The 20,938-nt window shown below is 42.7% G+C and overlaps 1 protein-coding gene across 1 annotated transcript in view; it reads left to right on the top strand.

Annotated features, from left to right (window-relative positions):
- Positions 1-20,938, top strand: part of LOC124032970 (C-Jun-amino-terminal kinase-interacting protein 1-like) — a 139,726-nt gene that overhangs the window by 34,589 nt on the left and 84,199 nt on the right. The window contains exon 3 of the mRNA XM_046344913.1: positions 14,101-14,212. Within this exon, the coding sequence (XP_046200869.1) occupies positions 14,101-14,212 (112 nt within the window). The remainder of the gene's footprint in view (positions 1-14,100; positions 14,213-20,938) is intronic.

Here is a 20,938-nt window from a genome sequence, read left to right as displayed (position 1 = left end):
CTGGAAGCCAGTGGAGAGAACGGAGGAGCGGGGTGACGTGAGAGAACTTGGGAAGGTTGAACACCAGACGGGCTGCGGCGTTCTGGATGAGTTGAAGGGGTTTAATGGCACAGGCAGGGAGCCCAGCCAACAGCGAGTTGCAGTAATCCAGACGGGAGATGACAAGTGCCTGGATTAGGACCTGCGCCGCTTCCTGTGTGAGGCAGGGTCGTACTCTGCGGATGTTGTAGAGCATGAACCTACAGGAACGGGCCACCGCCTTGATGTTGGTTGAGAACGACAGGGTGTTGTCCAGGATCACACCAAGGTTCTTAGCGCTCTGGGAGGAGGACACAATGGAGTTGTCAACCGTGATGGCGAGATCATGGAACGGGCAGTCCTTCCCCGGGAGGAAGAGCAGCTCCGTCTTGCCGAGGTTCAGCTTGAGGTGGTGATCCGTCATCCACACTGATATGTCTGCCAGACATGCAGAGATGCGATTCGCCACCTGGTCATCAGAAGGGGGAAAGGAGAAGATTAGTTGTGTGTCGTCTGCATAGCAATGATAGGAGAGACCATGTGAGGTTATGACAGAGCCAAGTGACTTGGTGTATAGCGAGAATATGTAATCCGAGCATGCACTGACCAACTGGCAAGTGTCTTCACTGACATTTTCAACCTGTCCCTGACAGAGTCTTTAATACCAACATGTTTCAAGCAGACCACCATAGTCACTGTGCCCAAGAACACCAAGGTAACCTGCCTAAATGACTAAAGACCCATAGGACCCGCACCTATAGCCATGAAGTGCTTTGAAAGGCTGGTCATGGCTCACATCAACACCATTATCCCAGAAAGCCTAGACCCACTACAATTTTCATTCCACCCCTACAGATCCACAGATGGCGTAATAACTATTGCACTCCACACTGCCCTTTCCCACCTGGACAAAAGAAACACCTACATGAGAATGCTGTTCATTGACTGCAGCTCAGTGTTCAACCCCATAGTGCCCTCAAAGCTAAGAGCCCTAGGACTAAACACCTCCCTCTGCAACTGGATCCTGGACTTCCTGACGTGCCGCACCCAGGTAGTAAAGGTAGGTAACAACACATCTGCCACAATGATCCTCAACACAGAGGCCCCTCTGGGGTGCGTGCTAAGTCCCCTTCTGTACTACCTGTTCACCCATGACTGCATGGCCAAGCACGACTACAACAACATCATTCATTTTGCCAACGACCCAACAGTGGTAGTCCTGATCACCAACAACGAGGAGACCTGGCAGTGTGGTGCCAGGACAACAACCTCTCCCTCAAATTGATCAAGACACAGGAGGTGATCGTGGACTACAGGAAAAGGAGGATCGAGCATGCCCCCATTCTCATCGACGGGCCTGAAGGGGAGCAGGTTGAGAGGTTCAAGTTCCTTGGTGTCCACATAGCTAACAAACTATTATGGTTCAAACCCATGAAGACAGTCGTGAAGAGGGCACAGCAATGCCTATTCCCCCACAGGGGCCTGAAAATATTTGGCATGGGTCCTCAGATCCTCAAAAGTTTGACAGCTGCTCGATCGAGAGCATCCAGACTAGTTGCATCACTGCCTGGAATGGCAACTGCTCAGGCTACGACCGCATAGCATAACAGAGGGTAGTGCGTACGGCCCAGTACATCACTGGAGCCAAGCTTCCTGCCATCCAGGACCTCTATACCAGGCGGTGTCGGAGGAAGGCCCTATAAATCGCCAAAGACCCCAGACACCCTTGTCATGGACTGTTTTCTCTGGTACCGGAAAGGCAAGCAGTACTGAAGCATCAAGTCTACATCCAAAAGGCATCTTAACAGCTTCCACCCCCAAGCCATAAGACTCCTGAACAGCTAATCAAATCAATCGATCAATCAAATGTATTTATAAAGCCCTTATTACATCATCCGATGTCACAAAGTGCTATACAGAAACCCAGCCTAAAAACTCAAACAGCAAGCAGTGCAGATATAGAAACACGGTGGCAAGGAATAACTCCCTAGAAAGGCCGGAACCTAAGAAGAAACCTAGAGAGGAACCAGACTTTGAGAGGTGGCCAGTACTCTTTTGGCTGTGCCGGGTTGAGATTATAACAGTACATGGCCAAGATGTTCAAATGTTCATAGATGACCAGCAGGGTCAAATAATAATATTAATTACAGTGGTTGTAGCGGGTGCAACAGGTCAGCACCTCAGGAGTAAATGTCAGTTGGCTTTTCATAGCCAAGCATTCAGGTCAGTGTTTGAGACAGCAGGTGCATGACAAGGTAGCACATCCGGTGAACAGGTCAGGGTTCCATAGCTGCAAGCAGAAATGTTGAAACTGGAGCAGCAGCATGACCAGGTCGACTGGGGACAGCAAGGAGTCATCAGGCCAGGTAGTCCTGAGGCATGGTCCCAGGGATCAGATCCTCCGGGAGGTAAGGGAAGACCCCCCTGAAATGGACAAAAATGAATGGCAACTTATTGCATGGCAAATGGTCACTAAATCAAGACTCAAGGAAAAATCTAAAAAATGTTTCAAACATTCATCACCCTCTAAAAAGCAAAGGTGCTTTCTGGACCGTTTTTCAGTCAAATAAAAAAATGTTTGTCAATTATACATATATAATAACCGTATGAACCTACATTTGTCTTATTTTATTGAGCTTGTCCATAAGGCCTATGTTTAGTCCATTTACCAAATATGATCATAAGTGGTCGGCTTACGAACCCAAAAGTCAGTGAACCATGTCCAAATGGCATAACAAATGTCCAAATGGCGTTTATACAGACCAAATGATATGTTACTGTTACTATGTTAATCCCTGAATCAACCTAGAAGGTCTATTTGTCATGTTTGATCATATGAAGTATTAGGAAGTAAGAATTTGATGCAATGAGAGCAGTGGGATTTTTTGGGAAAATGTCCAAAATGACCACTATTGGATGGGCATGAGTGGGGTGTGCTCCCTACCCGGCCATGGACCCCTTGCACCCCCTTAAAGGTATTAAGAGCCATTTTAAAAATTTGCTCCTGGTAACCCGTTCCGATCACCAGGTGCACGTATGTCCATTTGCAATGTCTTACAATGGGCATTTACCCTCACAAATTTGACATTCTCTAATATACTGCAGAAATGCCCAATTGACTGACCCGTTGAACTCCGGATGGCCGGGCAGTGATAGTGGTTCCTCTCCATTGCTCGTTGGTGTTGATTTCAGCATGTCAATTTGGTGATGGTTTATCATTTAAGTTTCATAGCTCTAGGTCTGATGGTTCTTTGATAGTTCAAACGCAGGTAACTATTGCAGGCTCTGTAGGTCTGTAAGCCCAACACTGTGTTACTCCATCCTGGCTATGCACGTGTGTGAGTTTTTCTTGGAAATCTGATGGGAGAAATGACTGATTTACAGTTCATGAGGGTTGCCTAATCACACATATGAATTTTTGGAAAGATGTGACCTTTCATCTTCAAAGTCTTTTCCGTTTAGGAGAAATGGCCGTGTCACTTTTGTGATATTTTGTCCATTTGCAATAAGCAGCCAGTCACCATCTGGTGGAATTTTCTGGAACAGCGGAAAAATGACCAAAAATTTAAAATGTAATAAAGCAGGAACCAAGTGTCCAAGAGGCCTTCTTTGATGATTTCCCGGAAGATCTGACCCTGGGGCATGACCTGAGGTTGTTGGACTATTTTTAAAACATTTGCGGACGTCTAGTAAGACGTCTAGTAAATAAGGCGTCCCTATTGAGCAGTGAATGAGATATCAACCAGATTCTTTTTTATGGCTTCCCTAATGTGTCTAGTGTCACAATACATAGTTTCAGGCTTTTATTTTGAAGAATGAGCCTGAAGGTCAACATTCTGTCAGTGGTCAGCTGAAGTCTCTCAGAGTGTTTTGTGCGTAAAGTACAAATGCGGCCATTGTTTCTCTCTCTATCCTACTAAGAAGCCACCAGTCCCGGTTGATATATTATCAAATAGATATTTGAAAAACACCTTGAGGATTGATTATAAACAACATTTGCCATGTTTCTGTCGATATTATGGAGCTAATTTGGAATATCTTTTGGAGATGTAGTGACCACAATTTCCGATCGATTTCTCAGCCAAACGCGAAGAGCAAACGGAGCTATTTCGCCTACAAAAATAATATTTTTGGAAAAAATTAACATTTGCTATCTAACTGGGAGTCTCGTGAGCGAACATCCGAAGCTAATCAAAGGTAAACGATTTCATTTGATTGCTTTTCTGATTTTCGTGACCAGGTTGCCTGCTGCTAGCTAGTCATAATGCTATGCTAGGCTATCGATAAACTTACACAAATGCTTGTCTTGCTTTGGCTGTAAAGCATATTTTCAAAATCTGAAAGGACAGGGTAATTAACAAAAGGCTAAGCTGTGTTTCAATATATTTCACTTGTGATTTAATGAATAGGAATATTTTCTAGTAATATTTATGTCCGTTGCGTTATGCTAATTAGTGTCAGTTGATGATTACGCTCCCGGACCCGGGATGGGTAGTATCAAGAGGTTAAAAACACCAACTTACTACCCTGAAACAAGGCTGACTATAGCCCACAAAGATCTCCCCTATGGCACAAACCCGAGAGGGGTGCCAAACCCAGACATGAAGATCACGTCTGTGACTCAACCCACTCAAGTGAAGCATCCCTCCTAGGGACAGGATGGAAGAGAGCACAAGAAAGCCAGCTACTCAGCCCCTGTAATAGGGTTAGAGGCAGAGAATCCCGGTGGAGAGAGGACAACTGGCCGAGACAAGGGCGGTTCGTTGCTCCAGTGCCTTTCCGTTCACCTTCACACCCATGGGCCAGACTACACTCAATAATTGCACCTACTGAAGAGATGAGTCTTCAATAAATACTTAAAGGTCGAGATGGAGTCTGCGTGTGCCACATGGCTAGGCAGACCATTCCATAAAAATTGAGCTCTATGGGAGAATTCCGTGCCTCCAGCTGTTTATTTAGAAATTCTAGAGACAATAAGGAGGCCTGCATCTTGTGACCGTAGCGTACGTGTAAGTATGTACGGCAGGACCAAATCGGAGAGATAGGTAGGAGCAAGTCCATGTAATGCTTTGTAGGTTATCAGTAAATCCTTGAAATCTGCCCTAGCCTTTACAGGAAGCCAGCGTAGAGAGGCTAGCACTGGAGTAATATGATCAAATGATTTTGTTCTAGTCAATATTCTAGCAGCTGTGTTTAGCACTAACTGAAGTTTATTTAGTAGCGCGGAAAGTACAGTAGAACATTGCAGTAGTCTAATCTAGAAATGACAAAAACATGGATGAACTTTTCTGCATCATTTTTGGACAGAAAGTTTCAGATTTTTGCAATGTTTTGATGGTGGAAAAAAAGCTGTTTGACATGTTTGTCAAAAGAGAGATCAGGGCCCAGAGTAACACCAGGTTGTTCACTCTTTTATTTGAGACAACTGTACAACCATCAAGATTAATTGTCAGATTCAACAGAAGATCTCTTTGTTTCTTGGGACACAGGACTAGGATCTCTGTTTTGTCCGAGTTTAAAAGTTAAACATTTGCTGCCATCCACTTCCTTATGTCTGAAACACAGGTTTCCCGGGAGGGAAATTTTGGAGCTTCACCATGTTTCATCAGAATGTACAGCTGTGCTCATCTGCATAGCATTAAAAGTTAACTTTATTTTTCAGAATGACATCACCAAGAGGTAGAATATATAGAGAAAACTATAGTGGTCCTAAAATGGAGCCTTGAGTAACACTGAAACTTACAATTGATTTGTCAGAGGACAACCATCCACAGAGACACTATCTTTCCGACAGATAAGATCTAAACCAGGCCAGAACTTGTCTGTGTAGACCAATTTGGGTTTCCAATCTCTCCAAAAGAATGTCATGATCGATGGTGTCAAAAGCAGCACTAAGGTCTAGAAGCACGAGGACATATGCAGAGCCTTGGTCTGACGCCATTAAAAGGTAATTTACTACCTTCACGAGTACAATCTCAGTCCTATGATGGGGTCTAAAACCAGACTGAAGCGTTTGATATACATTCTTTGTCTTCAGGAAGGCAGTTAGCTTTTTCAAAACTGTTTGAGAGGAATTTAAGATTCGAAATAGGCCGATAGTTTTTTATATTTTCTGGGTCAAGATTTGGCATTTTCAAAAGAGGCTTCATTACTGCCACTTTTAGTGAGTTTGGTACACATCCAGTGGATAGGGAGCCATTTATTATGTTCAACATAGGAGGGCCAAGCACAGGAAGCAGCACTTTCAGTAGTTTAGTTAGAATTGGGTCCAGTATGCAGCTTGAAGGTTAGAGGCCATTACTATTTTCATGAATGTGTCAAGAGATATAGTATTAAAAACTTGAGTGTTTTCCTTGATCCTTGGTCCTGGCAGTGTTGTGCAGACTCACGAAAACTGAGCTTTGGAGAAATACGCAGATTTAAAGAGGAGTCCATAATTTGCTTTCTAAAGATCTTTTCGTCAAACATGTTCATCAATTTATCACTGCTGAAGTGAAAGCCATCCTCTCTTGGGGAATGATTTTTAATTAGCTTTACGACAGTATCAAAAATATATTTTGGATTGTTCTTATTATCCTCAATTAAGTTGGAAAAATAGGATGATCGAGCAACAGTGAGTGCTCTTCGATATTGTACGGTACTGTCTTCCCAAGCTAGTCGGAAGACTTCCAGTTTGGTGGGGCGCCATTTCCGTTCCAATTTTTTCTGGAAGCTTGCTTCAGGGCTTGGATATTGTCTGCATACCAGAGAGCTAGTTTCTTATTACAAATGTTTTTTGTTTGTATGTGTGCGACTGCATCTTGGGTATTACGCAAGGTTAGGTTGTTAACCGATTTTTGTACTCCGACGTCCTTGGTTAGGTGGAGGGTGTCTGGAAGGGCTTCTAGGAATCTTTGTGTTGGTCTGGATTTTATAGCACGGCTTTTGATGATCCTTGTTTGGGGTTTTGTTGCGATTACAAATGTAATCAATTGGTGGTCCGATGGTCAAGGATGATGAGGGAAAACGTTAAGATCTACAAAATGTATTAGGTCCAGAGTATGACTGTAGCAGTGGTTAGGTTCACAGACAACCCACTGATTCGATGATGGCTCCGAAAGCCTTTTGGAGTGGGTCTGTAGACTTTTCCATGTGAATATTAAAGTCACCAAAAATGTGAATATTATCTGCCATTACTACAAGGTAGGAATTCAGGGAACTCAGTGAGGAACGCTGTATACGACCCAGGAGGCCTGTAAACAGCAGCTACGAGGAGATTACCTTTATAACAAGTGATTGAGTAGGCTGCATAGATTCCATGATTAGAGGCTCAAAAGACTAAAACACAGTCATTTTGATTTTTGTAAATTGAAATTTGCCATCGTAAATGTTAGCAACACCTCCGCCTTTGCGGGATACGCGGGGGATATGTTCACTAGTGTAACCAGGAGGAGAGGCCTCATTTAACACAGTAAATTCAGCAGACTTAAGCCATGTTTCAGTCAGGCCAATCACATCAAGATTATGTTCATTGACGATATCTGCCTTGGAAGTCTGGGATCTAACATTAAGTAGCCCTATTTTGAAATGTAAGATATCACAATCTCCTTCAATAATGACAAGAATGGAGGAGGTCTTTATTCCAGTGAGATTGCAAAGGCTAAAAATACCATGGTTAGATTTGCCCAACTTTGATTGAGGCACAGACATGGTTTCAATGGGGATAGCTGAGATGACTACACTGGCTGCTGCCTGGCCTGCACCCTATCTCATTGTTGAGCTAGAGGAGTTCGAGCCCTGTCTATGTTCATAGTTAAGATGAGAGAACCCTTCCAGCTAGGATTGAGTCCGTCACTCCTCAGCAGGCCAGGCTTGGTCCTGTTTGTGGGTGAGTCCCAGAAAGAGGGACATTTTTCTCCAAATTATTTTGCGAGGGGCAGAAAACAGTTTTCAACCAGCGATTGAGATGTGAGACTCTGCTGTAGAGCTAATCAGTCCCCCTAACTGGGAGGGGGCCAGAGACAATTACTCGATGCCGATATCTTTCTAGCTGATTTACACACTGAAGCCATGTTGTGCTTGTTGACCTCTGACTGTTTCATCTTAACATCGTTGGCTACCCGGACTATTTGCATTGAACCCCCCCCTCCCTATTTCTGTGCTGCTGCTACTCTCTGTTTATTATCTATGCATAGTCACTTTACCTATACCTACATGTACATAATACTTTAATTACATTGACTAACCTGTGCCCACGCACGTTGACTCTGAACCGGTACCCCCTGTATATAGTCTCGGTACTGTTATTTTTATTTATTATTTATTTATTACTTTAGTTTTTTTTGTAAAAAATTTCTTAACACTTATTTTTCTTAAGACTACATTGTTAGTTAAGGGCTTGTTAGTAAGCATTTCACTGTTGTATTCAACGTGTGTAACACATAAAATGTCATTTGATTTAATATCCAGGGCAGAGCACTGTAAGGCTCATGAGATCAATGGGTTTTCTGTTTTAAAAATGTCTAAAGGAAATGGTGAGTTGGACATTTTGCTTGGAAAAGGGGGCTTTGTGATCAGAGATAGGGAGCTCAACATCAGTTATATTGCAAGGAGCAATATATACCAGCGGAGCAGACTAAATCGAAATGTGACCTGTAACATTTTGAAAGATATCAAGACCATAGAGTGATAACATAAAGTCAGCAGCAAAAGTACATTTTGCAATAGCGTCAACGTGGATATTAAAATCATCTAACAGTACATTGGGAGACATGGCACAGACATCGTTAATTTAATATTTTTTTATTTTACCAGGCAAGCCAGTTAAGAACAAATTTTTATTTACAAGTACGGCCTACACCGGCCAAACCCGGACGACGCTGGGCCAATTGTCCACCGCCCTATAGAACATCAAATCAATGCCGTTTGTAATAGAGCCTGGAATCAAACCAGGGTGTCTGTAGTGCCGTCTCTAGCACTGAGATGCAGTGCCTTAGACCGCTGCGCCTCTCGGGAGCCCATTAATGAGGACAGTTCAGATAAAAACAGCTCAGGTGGCTTAAATAGTCTATAAATGGTTACAATTATCAGCTGCTTTTGGACCCTACTGCAAATCCACACTATTCAAAATCCTGTTTCTTTCAGGCCTTTCCTGAGTTGGAGATTGGAGTTAAAATAGTGTTTGTACTGGTTTGTCTTGAAAGTGGGCAATCCTCCTTTCTGACTGTGCCCACCCTTCACACAATGAGCAAAACATCCCTGAAAGTTATATGCTGAACCACCATATTTTTTAGATCAGCGATTCCAAAACTCGATTCTGGGGACGCCAAAGGGGTGCAGTTTTTTTAAACTTCAATACACAGCTAATTCGAACAATCAAAGCTTGATTATGAGTTGATTATCTGAATCAGCTGTGTAGTCGTGCTAGGGTATAACCCCAAAAAGTCCACCCCTTGTGGTCCCCAGGACCGAGTTTGGGAAACATTGGTAGAATCAGCAGCCAGATCAAACAAGGGCCTGAAATAAACAGGAGCTTGACTAGTGGGGAGTTGCAGTACGGTCCAAAAGCAGCTGGCCAGTGGTAGAACAGGCCAAGTGAGGTCATGGTTCTACAGTGCATTAGGAAAGTATTCAGATCTCTTGACTTTTTCCAAATGTTGTTATTACGTTACAGCCTATTCCAAAATTGATCAAATAATTTTTTCCCCTCATCAATCTACATACAATACCCTATAATGACAAAGCAAAAACAAGTTTAGAGAAATTCTTGCTCAAGGACACATCAACAGATTTCTCCCTTTGTCAGCTCAGAAGTTGAACTAGCAACCTTGCAGCTACTGGCCCAACGTGCTAACCGCTAGGCTATGTGCCACCCAAGGAGCTTCAACTTTCAAGGAACACAACCATTTTTAATAGATACCACTGTATTCCTATAGTCCTCATTCGAACCAATGTTATTTTATGCATATTTAGAATTCTTAAAAACTCTGAAAAATAAGTAAACATTATCTCACTGTCAGCTGCGTTTATTTTCAGCAAATTTAAATATTTGTATGAACATAACAAGATTGCATGAACAAACATTAGTAAATATTTTTATGAACTTAAGATTCAAAAACTGAGACATAAACTGAACAAATCCCACTGACATGTGACTAACAGAAATGAAATAATGTGTCCCTGAACAAAGGGGGGATCAAAATCTAAAGTAACAGTCAGTATCTGGTGTGGCCACCAGCTGCATTAAGTACTGCAGTGCATCTCCTCCTCATGCACTGCACCAGACTTGCCAGTTCTTGCTGTGAGATGTTACTCCACTCTACCACCTAGGCACCTGCAAGTTCCCTGACATTTCTGGGGGGAATGGCCCTAGCCCTCACCCTCCGATTCCAACAGGTCCCAGACAGGCTCAATGGGATTGAGATCGGGGCTCTTCACTGCCATGGCGGAACAAGGACTTTCCTGTCTCGCAGGAAATCACGCACAGAACGGGCAGTATGGCTGGTGGCATTGGCATGCTAGAGGGTCATGTCAGGATGAGCCTGCAGGAAGGGTACCACATGAGGGAGGAGGATGTCTTCCTGCAATGACACCAAGCTCAGTCCGATGATACTGTGACAAACCGGCCCAGACCATAACAGAACCTCCACCTCCAAATCGATCCCACTCCAGAGGATAGGCCACAGTGTAACGCTCATTCCTTCGACGATAAACGTGAATCGGACCATCACCCCTGGTGAGACAAAACCGGGACTCGTCAGTGAAGAGGACTTTTTGCCAGTCCTGTCTGGTCCAGTGATGGTGGGTTTGTGCCCATAGGTAACGTTGTTGCCGGTGATGTCTGGTGAGAACCTGCCTTATAACAGGCCTACAAGCCCTCAGTCCAGCCTCTCTCAGCCTATGGCGGACAGTCTGAGCACAGATGGAGGGATTGTGCATTCCTGGTGTAACTCAGGCAGTTTTTGTCGTCATTCTGTACCTGTCCCGCAAGTGTGATGTTCGGATGTACCGATCCTGTGCAGGTGTTGTTATACGTGGTCTGCCACTGTGAGGACGATCAGCTGTCCGTCCTGTCTCCCTGTAGCTCTGTCATAGGCGTCTCACAGTACGGACATTGCAATTTATTGCCCTGGCCACATCTGCAGTCCTTATGCCTCCTTGCAGCATGCCTAAGGCACATTCACGCAGATGAGCAGGGACCCTGGGCATCTTTATTTTTGTGTTTTTCAGAGTCAGTAGAAAGGCCTCTTTAGTGTCCTAAGTTTTCAGAACTGTGACCTTAATTGCCTACCATCTGTAAGCTGTTAGTGTCTTAATGACCATTCCACAGGTGCATGTTCATTAATTGTTTATGTTTCATTGAACAAGCATGGGAAACAGAGTTTAAACTCTGAAGACCTGTGAAGATATTTGGATTTTTATGAATTATCTTTGAAAGACATGGTCCTGAAAAAGGAATGTTTATTTTTTTTTCTTAGTTTAGTTCATAATGAATAGTATAACAAATCTGAATGCAAGCACAATAAGTTGAGTCCGTCTGCACACTTCAGCCTTAGTTTGGAATTGATAGCTTAAACGGTTAAAGCATAGTACCGTCTAGAATTTGATGATGTTTTACCATTCTAGTCTTTGGACTTTGAAATGAATGGTTTTCTGCAAATGTGGTTGTCATATAAAAAGTATAAATAACATAAAAAAATAATTAATCTAAGTTAGGGCAGAATGCACATTTGAAAGTTGGTTTATGTTGATAGCTGAAACTGTTTAAGCGCTAGAGCCAGCAGAAGAAGTCAAATAATATGAGTATGGAAGAGTTCTAGACAGGTCACGCTTTCAGCAAGCATATTCATTGCATGGGATTGGTGCATGCCGGTTGGCTGCTATACATTGGGTCTTAAGCCTGGTTTGCTAACTTCCTCTCTCAAAGAGTGCAGTGTATAATGTCAGAAAATCTGCTGTCTCAGTCACTGCCTGTCACTAAGGGATTACCCCAAGGCTAGATCCTAGGCCCCACGCTCTTCTCTGAGGGTTTAGAGCTTGAGGTAGTCACCTCATACAAGTTCTTGGGAGTATGGCTAGACGGTGCACTGTCTTTCTCTAAATAACATATCAAAGCTGCAGGCTAAATTAAATCTAGACTTGGTTTCCTCTATCGTAATCGCTCCTCTTTCACCCCAGCTGCCAAACTAACCCTGATTCAGATGACCATGCTAGATTACGGAGACATAATTTATAGGTCAGCAGGTAAGGGTGCTCTCGAGCGGCTAGATGTTCTTTACCATTCGGCCATCAGATTTGCCACCAATGCTCCATATAGGACACATATATCACTGCACTCTATACTCCTCTGAAAACTGGTCATCTCTGTGTACCCGTCGCAAGACCCACTGGTTGATGCTTATTTAGAAAACCTTCTTAGGCCTCAATCCCCCTATCTGAGATATCTACTGCAGCCCTCATTCTCCACATACAACACTAGTTCTGCCAGTCACATTCTGTTCAAGGTCCTCAAAGCACACACATCGCTGGGTCGCTCCTCTTTTCAGTTCGCTGCAGCTAGCAACTGGAACAAGCTGCAACAAACACCTCAAACTGGACAGTTTTATCTCAATCTCTTCATTCAAAGACTCAATCATGGACACTCTTACTGACAGTTGTGGCTGCTTTGTGTGATGTATTGCTGTCTCTACCTTCTTGACCTTTGTGCTGTTGACTTTGGCCAATAATTATTGTATCATGTTTTTGTGCTGCTACCATGTTGCGTTGCTACCGTGTTGTTGTCACTTTGTGTTGCTACCATGCTGTGTTGTCATGTGTTGCTGCCTTGTTATGTTGTTGTCTTTGGTCTCTCTTTATGTAGTGTTGTGTCTCTCCTGTTGTGATGTGTGTTAAAAATGGCTCTAAATACTTTTCTGTACTTGATATAAAAATTCTGATAAATAAGGACGTCATTGGACGTTGGCCTATGGCGGTTCTAGTAATGACGTCATTCACAAGGCAAGAGGGGGTGCGCCCTGAGTAACTTCACTAAGGAAATAGATTATTTGTGGGAGAGACATGAGATAGAGACTGAGTAAATGAATTAATAAAGTTTTAGTGGCAATCAGCATATTTTGCGTTATGGTTTGCATATTATTAGAAACATAGTACCTGTTTAGTGAATTGATTACAGCTTCAGCTGTAAGCCAGCAAGAACAGTTAGCCTACAAAGCTGGAAGCTACCAGTATCTTCTTGCATTGTAAAGTGTCCTAGCCTGTATGAGCATAGTTTTGCGAACAGTTTCAACATTGCTACATGCCGTGTCGCATTATTCAAGTGTGTTAACTTCTGTGCAGCATTATAGGGGGGACATCGGCTGCGCAGATAGACAGAGTTGATCTGTGAGACACATTTGACAGAAATACCAAAAGTAACAACATTTCTACTCCCATCTGTGCTCAATCTGTGCTTTATGCAATTGCCATTTGGCAACATATAGACTATCGACACAAATTCTCCCAAACTGACTGTGCATATTTTCCACAGACCACTTGCCTAAATGTTTCAGAAGTTCCCTTAGTTACAGTATGTTTGGCTATAAGAATGGGCAAAAACACAATTTTACTGGATACGTTCCTTGTTATTATCCAGAACATCCAAGCCAAACATTCTCACATTGTATGATGTCATGTTAAAACATTTTTTACTGTATTAAAAATGTAATATGAACATGTTGCTGACTGTATACATGTGACATTCACAATGTTGCATTATATTGCCCAAAATGAACTGGATAAAAGTGTGAGTTATTTAGTTTCTAACAATGTCCCACATTTAGAAAACGTCACAGAGTGAGAACCACCTCGTTTCTTTGCCAACAGTAATATATGTTTTAATTTAGTCAATGGTCAACATTACCTATGCGGGTGTTTTAGTAATAATATTTGAAAAAGCGACAGTTGCTGTCAATGAAGATGTCAAAGTTCAGTTAGATTGATCAGGCAGATTTTACAGAAATATATTGCGCTTTGGAGGGTTCAGAGAGTTTAACATTTCCTCTCCCTGTGTCTTCTTATTCTATCCCACCCCTTCCCAATCTCCTTCTATTCTCCTTCTCTCCCAAGGTTGACCCATGACATCAGCCTGAATGAGTTTGAAGATGACGACTTGTCTGAGATCACTGAGATCACAGATGAGTGTGGGATGAGTCTCAACTACATGGGCCTAGAGATTAAGGTAAAAAGTAACACTTCAAACCTGCGGTTGCTTTATGACAGTCACAAACACACACACACACACACACACACACACACACACACACACACACACACACACACACACACACACACACACACACACACACACACACACACACACACACACACACACACACACACACACACACACACACACACACACACATGCATAATGGTCTGGAGAGTTATAACACCACTTTAAAATAGCAGTTTAATACTTCCCGCTAATAAAAACAACTCCACACAACAATATTGTAAAGATAATCTGTGCGCACCTCAGAATTTGTTTTACCCAGTTGATTGGCTTGAAGTTTTTGAAATAGCCAAATTGGTCGGTGTCAGCAGTCCTGGATAAGGAAATATGTAGCCCTGTCCTGCAGTTATTAATATTTTTCATAGTTTCATAGTTATTAATCAACATTATCAACTGCTGAAAATCTGGTGTTTCTATGTCAAAATCCCCTTTAGCTGACACCAATTGCTCATTCTAGGGCAATGTGTCCAATGTGTCCTGATAGTGGCACAGTGGGCACACAACTGAACATCGGCAACGCTGCTTGCAGCTTTAATTATTATTATTATTATTTCTACTGCATGAGGCTATAAATCTGCCACAGCAAGTTGATCCCTGCGATGCAAGGATTTATTTTGCAACCTGTCCGCCAAATCCATTCACTACGGATGGTTCTCAGTCTCCAGCGACCCTTTTCGAGGATGCTTTCAAATATATTTTTTGTTGTTGCTTTGGCTTAAAATTACTAGGTTGCGATCATCGGTGCTATTGGAAATAGGATATCTAAGGGGCCTAGCCCGAACCATGAAAAACAGCCCCAGACCATTATTCTTCCACCAAACTTTACAGTTGGCACTATTCATTCGGGCAGGTAGCCTTCTCCTGGCATCCGCCAAACCCAGATTAGTACATCGGACTGCCAGATGGTGAAGCGTGAGTTATCACTCCAGAGAATATGTTTCCACTGCTCCAGAGTCCAGTGGCGGCGAGCTTTACACCACTCCAGCTGACACTTGGCATGTTGATCGTAGGCTTGTACAGTGGGGCAAAAAAGGCATTTAGTCAGCCACCAATTGTGCAAGTTATCCCACTTAAAAAGATGAGAGAGGCCTGTAATTTTCATCATAGGTACACTTCCACTATGACAGACAAAATAAGAAAAAAATCCAGAAAATCACATTGTAGGATTTGTAATGAATTTATATGCAAATTATGGTGGAAAATAAGTATTTGGTCACCTACAAACAAGCAAGATTTCTGGCTCTCACAGACTTGTAACTTCTTCTTTAAGAGGCTCCTCTGTCCCCCACTCGTTTCCTGTATTAATGGCACCTGTTTGAACTTGTTATCAGTATAAAAGACACCTGTCCACAACCTCAAACAGACACACTCCAAACTCCACTATGGCCAAGACCATAGAACTGTCAAAGGACACCAGAAACAAAATTGTAGACCAAATTGAGAACTTGCACAATTGGTGGCTGACTAAATACTTTTTTGCCCCACTGTATGCGGCTGCTCGGCCAAGGAAACCCATTTCCCGAAACTCCAGACAAACAGTTATTGTGCAGACGTTGCTTCCAGAAGCAGTTTGGAACTCGGTTGTGAGAGTTACAAACTATTTCTACACGCTACGTGCTTCAGCACTCGGCGGTCACGTTCTGTGGGCTTGTGTAGCCTACCACTTTGTGACTGAGCCGTTGTTGCTCCTAGACGTTTCCACTTCCCAATAATAGCACTTACAGTTGACCGGGGCAGCTCTAGCAAAATTTAACAAACTGACTTGTTGGAAAGGTGGCATCCTATGAGGGTGCCACATTGAAAGTCACTGAGCTCTTCAGTACGAGCCATTCTACTGCCAATGTCTGTCTATGGAGATGCATGGCTGTGTGCTCAATTTTATACACCTGTCAGTGACGGTTGTGGTTGAAATAGCTGAATCCACTAACTTGTATGTGTCCACATACTTTTTTATATACAGTGTATGGAGACTGTTTAGTGCCAAAAATAAGGGGTTAAATACAAAACAACGTTTCCTGATCTTTCTTATATCTCTCAGATATAGGACAGACACTTCAGAACAATCTTAATTTCGATTTTCTTTGGGGGAGGACTCTCTGTTATTCTACAGTGCATTCAGACATTATTCAGACCCCTTGACTTTTTCCACATTTTGTTGAGTTACAGCCTTATTGTAAATTGATTATTGGCTTTTTTTCGCATCAATCTACACACAATACCCCATAATGACAAAATGAAAACAGTTTTTTATTTATTCAGATCCATTTGCAAAATGTGGAAAAAGTCAAGGGGTGTGAATACTTACCGAATGCACTGTATGTAAGTGCATCTGTTCTTCAATGCATTTGTATTGGCTAATAGCAATAAGGTCAAATACACTTAAAAAAATATATATTATTTCATATTTTAATTTTTTATACTTCAAGGGGGTCTTAAAATTCTAAATGAAATAGCAAAATGATACTTGATTTGACCTTCTTAAAAATGATTTATATCTTAGTAGACCCCTGTTTAGGCAAGGCTTCGACTGTAATGCTTCGACTGTAATGGGTTAAGTCGCTCAAATGAGATAATAAGTAGTTCAAACGAGATACTAAGTCATTCAAACAAGATACTAAAAAATAAAAGTCGTTCAAACTTTTTTTTTCCCTTGGGTGTCAGGGCTTCTGTAGAAAGTGGCAATGTATTGTGTGAATAAGTATATGAACCCTTTGCTATATGGCAAGATAGGTTCAAGGAACAGATACGTCACACAATATGTTGAATGGACTTCATCTGTGTGTATTTACAGTATAGAGATTCACATGATTTTTAAATGAATTAAGTTCCTCTGCGTACACATCATGGACAAACTGAAATGGTCCACCCACACAGACAGTGTGGTGAAGAAGGCACAACAGCGTCTCTTCAACCTCAGGAGGCTGAAGAAATTTGGCTTGTCACCTAAAACATTCACAAACTTTTACAGATGCACAATTGAGAGAATTCTGTCGGGCTTTATCACCGCCTTGTATGGCAACTGCCCCGCCCCCAACTGCAGGGCTCTCCAGAGGGTGGTGCGGTCTGCACAATGCATCACCGGGGGCATACTACCTGCCCTCCATGACACCTACAGCACCCGATGTCACAGGAAGGCCAAAAAGATCATCAAGAACAACAACCACCCGAGCCACTGCCTGTTCACCCCGCTACCGTCCAGAAGGCGAGGTCAGTACAGGTGTATCAAAGTTGGGACCGAGAGACTGAAAATAGCTTCCATCTCAAGGCCATCAGACTAACACAGAGCGGCTGCTGCCTACATACAGACTTGATATTCATGGCGACTCTAACAAATGGATCATGAGTCACTTTATTAATGCCACTTTAATAATGATGTTTACATAACTTGCATTACTCATCCCATATGTATATAGTGTATTTTATTCCATCTATTGCATTGTGCCGAGGCCTCTCGGTCATTGCTCATACATATATTTATATGTACATATTCTTATTCCATCCCTTTACTTAGATTTGTGTGTATTAGATAGTTGTTGTGGAAATTTTAGATTACTTGTTGATATTGCTGCAATGTCAGAACTACTGTAGAAGCACAAGGATTTCGCTACACTCGCAATAACATCTGCTAACCATGTGTATGTGACCAATAATATTTTATTTCATTTGATTTGATTTAAACGAAAGAGTCAGGTCGGCAGCCTTGCGAGGGTTAACACGATTAAATGTTTTACTCGTGATGGCTGCAGTGAAGAAAAGCTTGCAGGTTTTGATAGCGGATTGTTTAGTTTGTCTGGGAGCAAGACATCGTGGTCCGCAACGGGGCTGGTTTTCTTTTTGTAGTCCGTGATTGACTGTAGACCCTGCCACATACCTCTTGTGTCTGAGCCGTTGAATTGCGACTCTACTTTGTCTCTATACAGACACTTAGCTTGTTTGATTGCCTTGCGGAGGGAGTAGCTACACTTTTGGTATTCGGTCATGTTTCTGGTCACCTTGCTCTGATTAAAAGCAGTGGTTATCGCTTTCAGTTTTGCGTGAATGCTGCCATCAATCCACGGTTTCTGGTTGGGGAAGGTTTTAATAGTTGCTATGGGTACAACATCACCGATGCACTTGCTAATACTCGCTCACCGAATCAGCGTATCCATCAATGTTATTGTCCGACACTATGCGGAACAAATCCAGTCTACATGATTGAATAGAAGCGTAGAATTCGATTGCTAGGACCAGTGTTGAACAGATCAATACCATTACTGGGGAGGTTCAATTGTGTACTGATGTGTGTTTTCATGTTGGTGGTACATAATCTGATTCCACCAACATATGCTAACGACCCCTCGCTCTGCACAAGTTGAAGGAAAGTTGGCAAATATATTTACAAATTGACAGCTAAGATATCTACATTTACAGTAATAATGGCATAAACATGAATTTGGTAGTGTAGCGATATTCTTCGTTCTCCTCTGAAGAGGAGTAACAAATGTCGGACCAATGCGCATCGTGGTATGTGTTCATGATGTTTACTGACTGAACACTGAAAATACAAAATAACAACGTGAAATAAACGAAAACCGAAACAGTCCTGAAAGGTGCCGAAAACCCTAGACAGACAATAATCACCCACAAAACACAGTTGGGAAAAGGCTACCTAAGTATGATTCTCAATCAGAGACAAGGAACGACACCTGCCTCTGATTGCGAACCATACCAGGCCAAAGACATAAACACAATATATAAAAAAGAACATAGACTACCCACCCCAACTCACTCCCTGACCAAACTAAAACAAAGACACGTGACAGTTAGTGTTTGTATGGGTTTGTGTAATGCGGTTACAGGTGGTTAGATGTAGCCTGAGGGCCACAGAGTACCTTCCAGACCATGTAAGCAATTTAATCTACTCCTTTTCATCTTGTAAACTCACAGTGCCCTGCTGAAAAATACCCCACAACAGCATTTTGTGTACATGACCATGAGGGAGGGGACAAACCTTACTGTTAACTTCTTATGGTATAGGGGACGCTTGCGTCCCACTTGGCCAAAAGCCAGGGAAAATGCAGCGCGGCAAATTCAAATAAAATGATATAAAAATCAAACTTTCATTAAATCACACATGTAAGATACTAAATTAAAGCTACACTCGTTGTGAATCCAGCCAACATGTCAGATTTTAAAAAGGCTTTTCGCACAAGCATAAGAAGCTATTATCTGATGATAGCACAACAGTAACAAAGAGAGTAGCATATTTCAACCCTGCAGGCTTTACACAAAACGCAGAAATAAAAAGTAAAACATGCCTTACCTTTGACAAGCTTCTTTTGTTGGCACTCCAATATGTCCCATAAACATCACAATTGGTCCTTTTGTTCGATTAATTCCGTCCATATATATCCAAAATGTCCATTTATTTGGCGCGTCTGATCCAGAAAAAAACAGCTTCAAAAATTGCGCAATGTCACTACAAAATATTTCAAAAGTTGCCTGTAAACTTTGGCAAAACATTTCAAACTACTTATGTAATACAAGGTATTTTTAAGCGTTAATAATCGATCAAATTGAAGACGGGTCTATCTGTTTTCAATAGCAGACTCAGTAGCCTCGGTTTTTCGGATGACTGCCTTGCCTGGTTCACCAATTACTTTGCAGACAGAGTTCAGTGTGTCAAATCGGAGGGCATGCTGTCCGGTCCTCTGCCAGTCTCTATGGGGGTGCCACAGGGTTCAATTCTCAGGCCGACTCTTTTCTCTGTATATATCAATGATGTTGCTCTTGCTGCGGGCGATTCCCTGATCCACCTCTACGCAGACGACACCATTCTATATACTTTCGGCCCGTCATTGGACACTGTCTAACTATCTAACCTCCAAACGAGCTTCAATGCCATACAACACTCCTTCCGTGGCCTCCAACTGCTCTTAAACGCTAGTAAAACCAAATGCATGCTTTTCAACCGATCGCTGCCTGCACCCGCATGCCCAACTAGCATCACCACCCTGGATGGTTCCGACCTTGAATACGTGGACATCTATAAGTACCTAGGTGTCGGGCTAGACTGCAAACTCTCCTTCCAGACTCATATCAAACATCTCCAATCGAAAATCAAATCAAGAGTCGGCTTTCTATTCCGCAACAAAGCCTCCTTCACTCACGCCGCCAAGCTTACCCTAGTAAAACTGACTATCCTACCGATCCTCGACTTCGGCGATGTCATCTACAAAATGGCTTCCAACACTCTACTCAGCAAACTGGATGCAGTTTATCACAGTGACATCCGTTTTGTCACTAAAGCACCTTATACCACCCACCACTGCGACTTGTATGCTCTAGTCGGCTGGCCCTCGCTACATATTCGTCGCCAGACCCACTGGCTCCAGGTCATCTACAAGTCCATGCTAGGTAAAGCTCTGCCTTATCTCAGTTCACTGGTCACGATGGCAACACCCATCCGTAGCACGTGCTCCAGCAGGTGTATCTCACTGATCATCCCTAACGCCAACACCTCATTCGGCCACCTTTCGTTCTAGTACTCTGCTGCCTGTGACTGGACCGAATTGCAAAAATCGCTGAAGTTGGAGACTTTTATCTCCCTCACCAACTTCAAACATCAGCTATCTGATCAGCTAACCGATCGCTGCAGCTGTACATAGTCTATTGGTAAATAGCCCACCCATT

The sequence above is a fragment of the Oncorhynchus gorbuscha genome, linkage group LG04, assembly GCF_021184085.1.
Source record: "Oncorhynchus gorbuscha isolate QuinsamMale2020 ecotype Even-year linkage group LG04, OgorEven_v1.0, whole genome shotgun sequence".
Lineage (NCBI taxonomy): Eukaryota > Metazoa > Chordata > Actinopteri > Salmoniformes > Salmonidae > Oncorhynchus > Oncorhynchus gorbuscha.
This window is presented reverse-complemented; position numbering and strand designations above follow the sequence as displayed.